This window comes from Oreochromis niloticus, linkage group LG12 (assembly GCF_001858045.2).
Source record: "Oreochromis niloticus isolate F11D_XX linkage group LG12, O_niloticus_UMD_NMBU, whole genome shotgun sequence".
NCBI classification, from domain to species: Eukaryota; Metazoa; Chordata; class Actinopteri; order Cichliformes; family Cichlidae; genus Oreochromis; species Oreochromis niloticus.
The window spans coordinates 29,078,254-29,089,453 of record NC_031977.2 but is presented as its reverse complement, the minus strand read 5'-3'; the positions used below and the strand labels follow the sequence as shown (position 1 = coordinate 29,089,453).

Below are 11,200 nucleotides of genomic sequence, written 5' to 3'. Positions count from 1 at the left end.
AAGAAACCTGTCAGAAACTAATGTGTAAAATTAAAAAAGGTTGAAAAGGTTGGACTTGAATGTTTTTTTGGTTCATGAAGATCTCTCTCTCTCTCTCATATCCATCCAAGAGTCTTCTTCAGTTTAAAACAAACAAACTTGAGTCTCAGGTATTTAACACATAGTGAGGTTGTCCCTTTGAGGTGATCCTGCGGCTCAGTGAGCCATTATCAATGATGCGAGTCCTATCACGGAGCTCTACAGTTGTTATAAAACTGGCCTCTTGGGTGACAGGTGAAACATCTTTTTAGACCAAACAGTTGCCTTCTTTTCAAGCGCTCAAATACATGTAGGTTCATTCTAGAAGCCATCCTTAGTGCATCATGGGAGGTCTGCCAGCAGCCGTATCGAACATTTAAAAACATTTTAAGGCGAACTTTAGTAGTAGAGGTTTTGGGTTGTTAGGTTGTTTTTTTTTGTAAACTTAGTCAAGTCTGAGTTAAGTACTTTATGGGGATAATATGCTTTCTCGAAGTGTGATGCTGGCTGATCACTCAGGACTTTGTACATGTGTAGAAGGATTTTAAATTGATTTCTATATTTAATGGGCAGCTAGTGAAGAGAAATGCAAATCTCTCTCTTTCTAGTCCATTTGAATGCTCTTGCTGTGGAGTTTTGAATGGACCTAAGGCTTTTGCTACAACTGCATAAAAATGTTGAATAATATTAAATATACATGCCCAAAGGTTCATCCATCCATCACCTCATTTACACCAAAGTGGTGCTCATGCAGAGGCAGTTCTGCTTTGGTGCTTTTTGAGAAGGAGCTAAAACTTTAATCCCTACTGAGCAGAAGTTGGAGTAATTTCTACTAAAAGTGTGGGCTTTATTTGCCAGCCATTGGTGAGTTCCTTCTGCTTGCCCCTCTCATGATGTCAGGACAGAAGTCCCACCCTCCTACTTTTTAAACCTGAATCATGTTGAATGAACTAAAGAGATGCATCAAGATAAATACCGATTATTTTTAAAGTGAGGTAAAATCCTGTTTAAATTAGAAAGCTGTCATTCTGGGAGCACTTTTTCTGTCTTGTTAGTTTTCATTCATTAATAGGAAAAAGTGTGTTTCAGTGAAAAGATGCAGACTTGCTCCTTGAGAAAAAAAAAAAAGTGTGACAATCGCAAACAAAAAGTTGTGATGTTTTGTTAATCAACGTGGTGTCAAACAGCAGCAACAGAAAGCAGTGAATCTAAATGGATAAATGAAGCCATGAGAAAATCGAAATGAAAAATGTGACTTTTATTTACTTGAAAATTTATTCTGTTTCAGTGCTTCCATTTTAAAATAAATAGATGGCATGGGATCAAAGATAAAAATCAACAAGGATGAAAAGTACATGTGTAACAAAAAATAAAAAATAAAAAAAACAAAACAATATGGTGACCAATGCCAGTACAATCTTTTAGGTAACATGAAAATACACTACCGTACAATTAAAGATCGACCACCTCTGCCACCCAACCTCCCCAAAAACACCATGCAGCAAGAGAGAAATCAAGTATTCCACAGTGTTTTGGAGACAGCAGTAGTATCATGTCAGTGACGGCCCTTCGGCTTTAATTGTCAGTGTTAAATCTTAGCGTTTGGTTTAGTTTCCACAATTATATTCATTATTTTCCTGGAGTGCACAAACAGCAGTCTTATTAATTCTTAGTTTTTATGCCCATTCAAAAAGTAAAATCCCCCATAACAAGCAGAAAGTAAAGTGCTCGTGCAACGCTTGGGGTTGTTCTGGAGGCCAACAAATGGTTTCTAAAAAACACACAAAAAAGCACTTTGAGTTTTGAAAAAGACAGAGAGAAGAAGAGAGACAACGTGGCAGTGTTTCGTCAACACCTTGGAGGAATGTTCTTTAATGTTGGTACATAACTGAACCACAGCTCCCCCCTCCCTCCCACCAACCACCCCTCCCACACACAGAGACCCTCCCCTCCGTTGTGAATATATCAAATACTGTCATTCGAACAGGTTACAGGGCAGCGCGGAGGTACTCTTCACAACAAGAGTGCGCGAGCCGCCGCTGCGATTAAAGATGGGACAGGCTGACAGAAACACTCGGGGAGGGGAGAAAAGGCTTTGAGGGGAGTTACATTGCATGAAATAAGCCGTCGACAAGTGTTCATGAGTGCACCTTTGTACAGGACAGTTTAAGTAGTGTCCAGTGGAGAGAGAAAACACAACTAAGCTCTAAACATCAGAGAATTCCTGTTATGATGAAAAGACATAACATCAGCTTAAACTCTATTCCACATTGCTTAATTGATAAATTAAAAAAAAAAGTTAAAAAAACCAAAACAAAACATCAAAAAGCATCATTTTTGTACCAAAGCCTATCATTCATCCTCTTGTTACACCCTAAAAAACAAAAAGGATGTTTTGACAAATAAAATTGTTTAAAATGACCATCATTATTTTTTTTTGCCTTTTTTCTTTGCAATACACATATCCAGTGCTACACGATCAGCGTCTAGTTTAAAAAGCGGCTGAATAAATAGACGATAGTACCACGATGCGTGAAAGGCCAACGGATGTCTGAGGGATACCCGAGGAGCTCCCCCGTGACTAAAGAAGAAGACAGTTCAGAGCAGCAGGTTTTCTGGAGATCCCTGGTGAGGCAAAATTGGTAATGCCAGCCTGATTCGACAGATTCGACAGTCCACACGGGGAGAAACTGTTGTTGTGACAGCAGTGTAGTCCTAAAGGGTTGTACAAAGTTCCCTTGTTTCCGATTTTCTGAAAAGAGCGACATAAACCCCCCCAGCCCACCTCGATGTCCCCACCCCCTTTTGTGTCCAAATTTGTCCAAAAGAAGAGGCATTTCTGGAGAGAAGGAAGGATTTTTAGTGCTGCAGCTGAGCTCTCAACCATGACAGTGCTGAACTAATAAATACTTCATGTAAAAATGAACATCCACCACATATGAGGGGGGGAAATGCCACATGCTTGAGCCATGGTTGTTGTTGAAAAAAACAGAAGAGAAAAAGAAATCAGGCGGACTCAAAACGAACCTGAACAGATCCCACCGACATCACAGGCAAACTGAGCTGGCATTCCCTCTCACATCGCAAGCCCCAGACACACACAGACACACACACACCTTTGTTTCTGCCTCGGTCCACCTACAGATGACCGCATGTCCATAGTGGCCTCTCTCCCGTGTAGGTTTCCATACCGAGCTTTGGGGCGTCATTGCAGTCAGAAAACAAGCAGTGTGAGGATAGGATGACGTGGATGAAGGTGTGTTTCCAAATCCTGCCTGCTATTTTCCACTTTTCTTTGGCACAGCACTTCTCTTGGCCTGCCACAGGTGGTTGTGGATGGTCAGGGCGTCCACGCTGACTGACACAGTCTTGGCAGGGATGACAGTAAACTGCTTTCGATCCGAGCTGTACTTGTACAGCTTATCAATCATCTTCTTGCTGATGCTCTTGGGTCCAGTGCCCGTCAGCTTTTGTATCTCTTCAGTGTCGGGGAAGTACGAGTAGAGTGCCCGAAACTGGCAACCACCGTCACGAAACAGGATCATGAGGTGGTTGGACTCACACTTCTCCAACTCCTAGTGGGGGAGGGGATGGGAGGGGGGTTACAAGTACATTTAACTCCTGGGTAATTTTTAAGACACTCTTTAAACACACAACATTCACCAACTTTTGCACGACGTGCTGTCACGGATTATTAAAAAAGAAATTGATCATGCTTCCAAGATAGAAGTGCCAGTGTTATTTTTGTGATCCCAAAAGGAAAAATTAAGAAAAATTAGTGTATAAATTACATCAAAATCTTCATATTCTGAATGCAGGAACTTTTGGATCACTTAATCTTAGAAAATTCCAGAAGTTCATTTAACAAACATCTCAGGTAGTGAACTTGCGTCTAGTACCACAAAAAGTAGATTGTTAAGGACCGAATTGCTCTTTGTAGCCACGTTAAGAATAAGAATAACTTTATTGATCCCAGAGGGAAATTCATACGTCTGACATGGCTCATTTGCTATTTGTATGAGACTAAATAGTCTGATGTCTTCCAGTACTGATGTATTTTTGTTCCACAAAGTGGGTGATCAGAGTTGTTCAACATGGCTACTAACATCTTTATTGTGCATCTTTCCATCACTTCCTCCAGCGTGTCCAGTCTGGCTCCAATTACAGAGCCAGCTTTTCTCATTAGTTTGTCCAGTCTTCTTGCATCCTTGTTTCTGATGCTGCCTCCCCAGCCTCGGACTAATAGGAGATTTGCAGCAATTTACTGCAGATGTCAGGAAATCTTAGTTTTCTTAACAAAAAGAGGCAACTTTTCCCCTTTTTGTATACTTCATCTGTATTCAGGGACCAGTCCAGTTTATTACTAGATGTAAACCTAAGTATTTATATTTTGTTACAACCCTTTTGTCCACCCCACAAACTTTTACAGGCTGGAGAGGGAGCCCTAACCTTCCTAAATCTACTGTCTGTCTACTGGAAAAGATCCCTACAGTCAGATTCCTGTCCATTCCTCACACACCAAAAAACAAACAGACAAACAAAAGCAAACAAAATCCCACCAGCATCTTTAGAAATACTGTACTACATGTCTCTGCCGATACCACCCCACACTAACCTCTAGGATCTGGTTCTTCTGGGGCTCGTTGACTTTGCCAGCCAGGCAGCAGTGAGAGATTGCATTATGGATGATTGGCTTGTTTGACTTGGCACTGGGCTCCTTGAAGAGTTTGGGGCCTACAGAAGAAAAGCCATGAAAATGTAACAGAGGACCAAGTCTGATGACTACAAATTTAACTACAGATACGACACCTACAGTAGGTGTCAGTTGCTTTCAGAAAAAAAAATATATGACCAAAACAGTGATATTCACATATCATTTTAAATGTCCCGAGACTGATATATTGATCTGTTTATCACTAATCAATGAATAACTATAAAAGATTTGTAGTCATAGTACAGACTGATCACAGATCACAGAAAAACTTGCCAGTATATTCAGCCATGGAAGTGATGGAAGAAGCAGTGGAGCCGTTGTCCCAGTCTCTCTCTGCTGCTCGACTGTTCCGACTGCCTGGAAATGACTCCACAGAGTCACAGCTGGACACGATGGCACATGAATGGGTGGATCAATAATCATGACAGAGGGCTTCTTGGGTAACAAAACAATTCGAATATAGACAGCAAATCCTAAACTTGCATAATATAACTAATTCTTACAAACAGTAAACACATGAAAGAAAGAGTCTGAGAAATTTACCGCTGGGAGCCTGCACCTCCAGAGTTTACACTGTCGGCCTCGTTGGTAGCGGCAGATGCGAGAGACAGATTGGAGCCTGACTGGGCGTTACTCAGGTTGTCAGCTATGTAAGACAGAGGAGACCATTTGAAACATGTAGGAAAAGTTTGGGGGGGGGGTTCTATTTAAATGTAATTACAATATTTTATCAATACTGAATAATGAGTCCATTACCAGATTCTAAGAAGGTCTTTGTTTCAGTAAAAAACAACACTTTTATAGATGATATAGGGAGAAGAGCTCTTTAGTTTTTTTTTCCCTAGATCTCAGTAGTTTGGGACAAGAGCCATGGTCTAACCATCTCCATACTCCATTAGAGGGGGGATCAGGGTTAAGTGGCCTAATGAAATCGTGGGACTTTGCCAAAAAGTGGTCTGTAGTCTAAAGTGTTTGGGAAAAGGCCTGTGTGATATTAAATGACTCGGCCAATCAGGATGACAGAAACTTAAAAAAAAAAAAAGTATGTCAAACTCAAGGTTGTCATCACTATCTATCAATAGTGTTTTAAATGAGAACTAAGTTAAGTTTTATCTGAAAACCTACTGGGTAATTCAGTCTTTTATTTTGAATAAAAGCACTCCAAAAACCATTCAGCTTCAAACCTTCTGAGTTTTGGTTCTAGATTCTGTGTAAAAAATGAACAAAATCCATTTTAAAATCATCCTGAGAACCAAAATGTCTCAATCCTCTAAAAATCTAAATACCAGTGTCATAAACAGTAAGTGCAGAAGATATAATTATTAGTAAAAAATAAAATAAAATTTTAAAAAAGCCCGCAGTCAGTCAATGTACCCCACAGCTCAGCTGGAAAAACAAATGAAGCGCACCATGCTGTGACATTTACAGAAAAACTGATTTTTAGCTAAATGTCAAAGTGGTGATGTAACAGTCTTACGTGTAGAAGAGCACTTGGAGAAATTATCGCTGGAGGATTCCTCTCTGAGGACAGACTTGGGTCTGTGCTTCTGCTTCGGTTTGGGAGTTTTGGGCTTCACAAGGCCTTGTTCCTCAAACATCTCTTGTTGCTTCCTCCGCAGATACTCTTGCTTTATCAGCTCTCGCCGTGTCTTCTCTTCCTCTTTACGCAAACGCTCCTCCTCGGCTTTCCGTCTAGTGTTGGCACCAAACACTGGAATTTTAGTAATTTTCCTAACAAATAAATTGGAAATCGATGTCAGTGTGAAAATAATTTACCTGGCTTCATCTCGTTTGAGCTCAGATTCGGCCTCTAGCTGTTGTTTACGTAGTCGAGCCTCCTCGGCTTTCTTCTGCTGCTTCAGCAAAAATGCTGCTCTCTTCTTAGCGAGCTCATCCTCCGCTTTCTGTTCATCCTAGAACATGGAAAAATTTAATAGAACAATGTATTAAATCTGCAAATAATTAACAAATGTGGTTAAACATCAAAACTGAAACCTATGTAATCTATCTAGCTGGTTATTTAATAATTAGAGTCACTTTTTCCATTTGGCCAAACAAAAACAAGCAAAAAATTACAAATTCAAAGTATAAATACGAATAAATAATAAAAAAATTTAATCAGTAAAATATGAAATTATAAAATGTGTGTCAATTTAAAAAACTATTTATGTTAATCATTTATAATTCAATGAGTGTATCAGGGAATTAATGGACAGTTGAGGATGACTGTTCTTTATTTATTTTTACCTTGAAGAAGAAGCCCAGGACTGACTTCTGCTCTCCATCACCTCTCTCTGCTGTTTTGTCCTCAGCAGCCCCCTCTTCTTCTTCTTCTTCAGATGCCTTCAGCTCTGACAGATCAACCTCAATGAGATGGGTTTTGTTGCGTTGCGCCTCATCTGATGGTATATTCTCTTTCCCTGAACCGTCTGAAGAGTTGAGCTCAGACTCTCTGGTGTTGCTGGACAGGCACTCATCAAAGGACACTTCTGGAGGAGCCAATGATGTCAGGTCCACTCTGGTCGGCAAGCGAATGTTTGCTTCATCGTGAAGTCGGAAGGTGGCACTCCGAACGTGGCCAGATCCTGGCTTGTCAACTGTCTCCACTACTGTGTGGTTTCTGGGACTGTCGGGCTGCTCAGTCCTGGGGGACCTGCCCCCAGCTGAATGCTTTGGGTGTGGCAATGTCTCTGATCCACTCTGGGTGGGTGTGAGGGTCCTGGTGGTCTGGCGGCTCTGCTCCTTGGCCATCTTTAGCTCTGATGGTTTGGATCTGGAGCTCCGGCCAGAGCTTAGTTTAGGGGGTTTCCTGGTTGGAGCGGTGCTAGTGCCAGAAAGATGCTCCACAAAGTGAAAGCCTGCTCCAGTCTTGGAATCTCCGTTTTTGTCGCTGGTGAGAGCAGGAGGTGGAGCTGCACCAGGTGGGGACTGTACATTCTGTTTCATCAACATCTCCTGCTGCAGTGAAAGCTGCATCATTTGTTGCTGGATGCTGCCAATAGCTTCATTTAGCAGCTCGATAGAGCGACTGCACTCATTCAGGTCCAAATCTTCATCCAGACAGAAGCTTCCACCGTTCCCTTTCTTTTCTGCTTCTAAGGCACCAGACGGGGTGGTCTCATCCACTTCCTTTTCCCCTCTCATGGTATCAACACACATATCATCTTTACTTGATGGTGCTTTCTCCCCATTGAGCTCATCTTTAGAGATGTCAGCTTTAAGTGGGTTGGGTAATGTGTCACTCCTTCCTCCCCCTTTCTTTACTATATGCAGAAAGGCTGCTTTTCCCAGCTTCTGCCTCTGTCTCGCTGACAGTACTTCCATCTTCTTCTTCTGATGCTCAATGGCACGCCGCTTCTCTTCCAGTTGCATTCTGAGCTGGACCAGTTCAGAAGCCAATACATTCGCACCGCCGCTGCCATCGCCTGTACGAGTGGATCCTCCCAAGGGGGAAGAGGGGCTCTGGTCCCTCTTAATCCTCCATGAGGAAGCCAAGGGGCCGCTGCACTCTGATCCATCTGGAGTGGTCCTCTGGGAACTGGAGGCACTGGAGCGCAGGTCATGGTTGCTGCCAAAGCGCTGCTGCTGGGCTTTACGCTCAGCAAAAGAGGTCATGCGCACGCTGCCACTGGCCATACTGCTGGCCTGGGAGTGTGTGCTGAGACAGGGGCTGGAACGACCACTGCCACCATTAATATCTTTGTCTTCATGCTCTTTCACATTCATGTCCTCTTGGAGTTTGGCTGATTCTTCTTCCTCCTCGTTGAAGGCTTTCCTGGGCCAGAGTGTTTCTTTAGTGGTTGCGGCTTCATCCAAATCCTCTTCCTCCTCATCCAGGTCCCCTAGGTCACCGTCCTGGTCATTGCCAGGCTTTAGTTCTTCAGAATCTGAATGCAAGTAGAAACCCTCAGCTGGCTCCCTGGAGGAAGGTTCCACACTGCTGCTGACAGTTAGCCTGAGACCTGCCTGACTTTGAACAGGCTCATCTGAGGAGCCTTCCTCAGCTGAAGGAGGAAATGTTTGGTTCAGATTGGAGGGAGCTTTCCTGCGAACAGCAGCTGTAGATCCATTTTCTCTGCGTAAAGAGCCCCTTCCTGCAGACCGGGAAACTTCACCACTCTCCTCCTCCTTGTTTAGGCATACAGACTTCTCTTTAGCCGTTTTGAGCACGGCAGGCATTAGTGGTTCAAGGTAAAAGCTATCTGGTGTCGATTTGGAGTCAGTGGAAGGTTTGGGTCCAATTACAGCAGCTGATTGTGTCCCCTCAACCCGTTTGGAGACGGCAGGACCATCGCTCTTGGCTACGGTCACCAGAGTTTCTTCCTCATCCTCCATATTGACATTAGTCAGAAGGCTGTGGCCGTTGACTCTACGTACTGGAGGACGTGATGACTGGTGTACAGAAGTCTGGTGTTTGGGAGTGACATTGATGACATTGGATGCCAGGCTGTCCTTACTAATTGAGCGAGCCAGACTAACACTGTCACCAGAAGCCATGTCTGCATCACTGTCGGTGGCTGAGTGCAACATATAAGGGCCCATTGTGGACATTGGTCTGCAGAAAGAGAGCATGAGAATATCCTCAGCTGTAAAGTCTGTACTATATGCACAATACAATTAGTCCTTACAGAATTTCGAATTTTATTCATTTGGGTCTTAATTACACACTTAAGACCTACACTGGTCACATAAACAAGTTAATCACAACTAGGTGTATGAAGAAGGCCTTTTATTTTAGATTAAAAGTACAATTATTCCAAGTACCTCTGCCTCTTGTCGGGCCATGCTACTACAGAGCCTCTGACTTGTTGTCCGTCCATCTGAGTCAAGGAGTTCGAGCGGTTTCTCAAACCTGCCCAGAAATACACAGGAGCCATCAGCATGACTTAAATCTGAACTTTTAAGTCCTACTATACAGGTAATGCATGTATGTTTAAAAAACATAAAATCAAGTTTCATCTTACCTGCATCATCTCCTTGTTGCTTTTGTTGTCTCTGTCGCAGGGGCAGAAGTGGGTGTGAAGGACTGAAAGTTGGGCCCCCTTTACTACACCCCCCCCAAAAAATACAATAAATAAATAAAAAAAGAGCATAGCTTCATGGAAACACTATTACCAGGACAAGAGGTTGGCAGAAAATTTATGAACAGCTTAGTTTTGTGTGTTTTGGGTCTTATCGTACAGACAATAAGACCCAAACACACTTTAAACCAATCTGATACATCTCATTATATTTAAGAATGCTGGGCTTTTGTAGTGAACATTTTACCACATAACAGACAATCAAGGTCCAACAACATGCACAAGGTCATCTTAACACAAGTGATCAGACACAGGGTTAGATGTGAAGGACACATGAGAGCGAAACACAGCCATCCCTGCATATCTACCCATCCTTGTGGGTCTATTGTAACTGTTTAGAAGACGGGATCATGATGAAGTGGAATGAGAAGAAAGGTGAGAAAAGACTTACAGGGGGTCAGAGTCTTCAGGGTGCAGGAAGTACCTGTTACAGACTTCAGGGCTGCTCTGGTTGTCGGCCATACCAGGACTAGCTAGGAAGCTTCGCTTGGTGGCGTTGGAGATGGGCACTGATGGACGGGCACTCTTGGGATGAGCTATGGCTCGAGCTGAGTAAAGGACAAGGACAAAAGTCTTGACAACTGACTATTAATGATGAGGATAACTAACTAGCTTGAACTTGGAAAAACAACTGAGCTTTAGTTCTAAGGACACAGAGCACAGGTGCCAAAAATCAGTTGCTCCATGTAGGATGCTCTGTATGGTTGGACCTGAGGTTTTATTTCAGGATACACCAGCGTACCATACAGTTTTTGTGACCATGGGAGACCACAAGAGATTACATTGTAATTCACCACATATGCATGCTTCCTTCTCTAATAGGCTTTAATAGTTTAATATGAGTAAAACTAATTTGCCATAGTGTTCTAATGAGTATAACCCTAGCCTGATGGTACAGGTTGGGTGACAATAGGACTGGGCGATATATCGAGTTTTTTAAAAATATCGATATATTTTTATACGAGATATAAGATGTGACAATATCGTTTATATCGATATAGTATATGTTACGTTACAATTATACTTGTGGAGCCGCAAGTTTGCCTCTCTTTCGTCCACTTTTGTCTCTACGCAACGTTACTCGGCCTCACCTCTCCTTCACTGAACACAACTCCCCCTCCCCCATCACTTCACCTGCAGGCAATGATAAGATAGACATGGCAAATCTCTGTTAACGAGTTACCGCGCATCACCCTGTGCATGGGGCTGGACGGCGTCAACATGTTAACAAGCTAACAGCGCTATCGAGCTAACCATGCTATAATTCTTTCATTTTCTCAAAAGTTGACAGTGCGCCTTATGTATGAATTCTGGATGTGCTTGATGACGTGAACCGATTTTATGTGGCACACGGCGCTCAGCAATCTGTCAAAAAGTGTTTTAGTAC

At 42.7% G+C, this 11,200-nt stretch overlaps 1 protein-coding gene across 3 annotated transcripts in view; it reads right to left on the bottom strand.

Moving 5' to 3' along the window:
• Window positions 1-1,255: 1,255 nt before the first annotated feature.
• camsap1b (calmodulin regulated spectrin-associated protein 1b) overlaps window positions 1,256-11,200 on the bottom strand; it is a 31,492-nt gene continuing 21,547 nt past the window's right edge. For 2 of the 3 annotated variants that reach the window (XM_025897190.1, XM_005473598.3), the window contains 10 exons: window positions 10,205-10,361; window positions 9,697-9,779; window positions 9,497-9,584; window positions 6,980-9,287; window positions 6,509-6,645; window positions 6,210-6,424; window positions 5,276-5,378; window positions 5,006-5,115; window positions 4,634-4,752; window positions 1,256-3,593 (listed from right to left, as the gene is read on the bottom strand). In XM_025897190.1, coding sequence (XP_025752975.1) covers window positions 3,297-3,593; window positions 4,634-4,752; window positions 5,006-5,115; window positions 5,276-5,378; window positions 6,210-6,424; window positions 6,509-6,645; window positions 6,980-9,287; window positions 9,497-9,584; window positions 9,697-9,779; window positions 10,205-10,361 — 3,617 coding nt within the window. In that variant the 3' untranslated portion in view covers window positions 1,256-3,296. The remainder of the gene's footprint in view (window positions 3,594-4,633; window positions 4,753-5,005; window positions 5,116-5,275; window positions 5,379-6,209; window positions 6,425-6,508; window positions 6,646-6,979; window positions 9,288-9,496; window positions 9,585-9,696; window positions 9,780-10,204; window positions 10,362-11,200) is intronic. The other variant, XM_025897191.1, reaches the window with a different exon arrangement.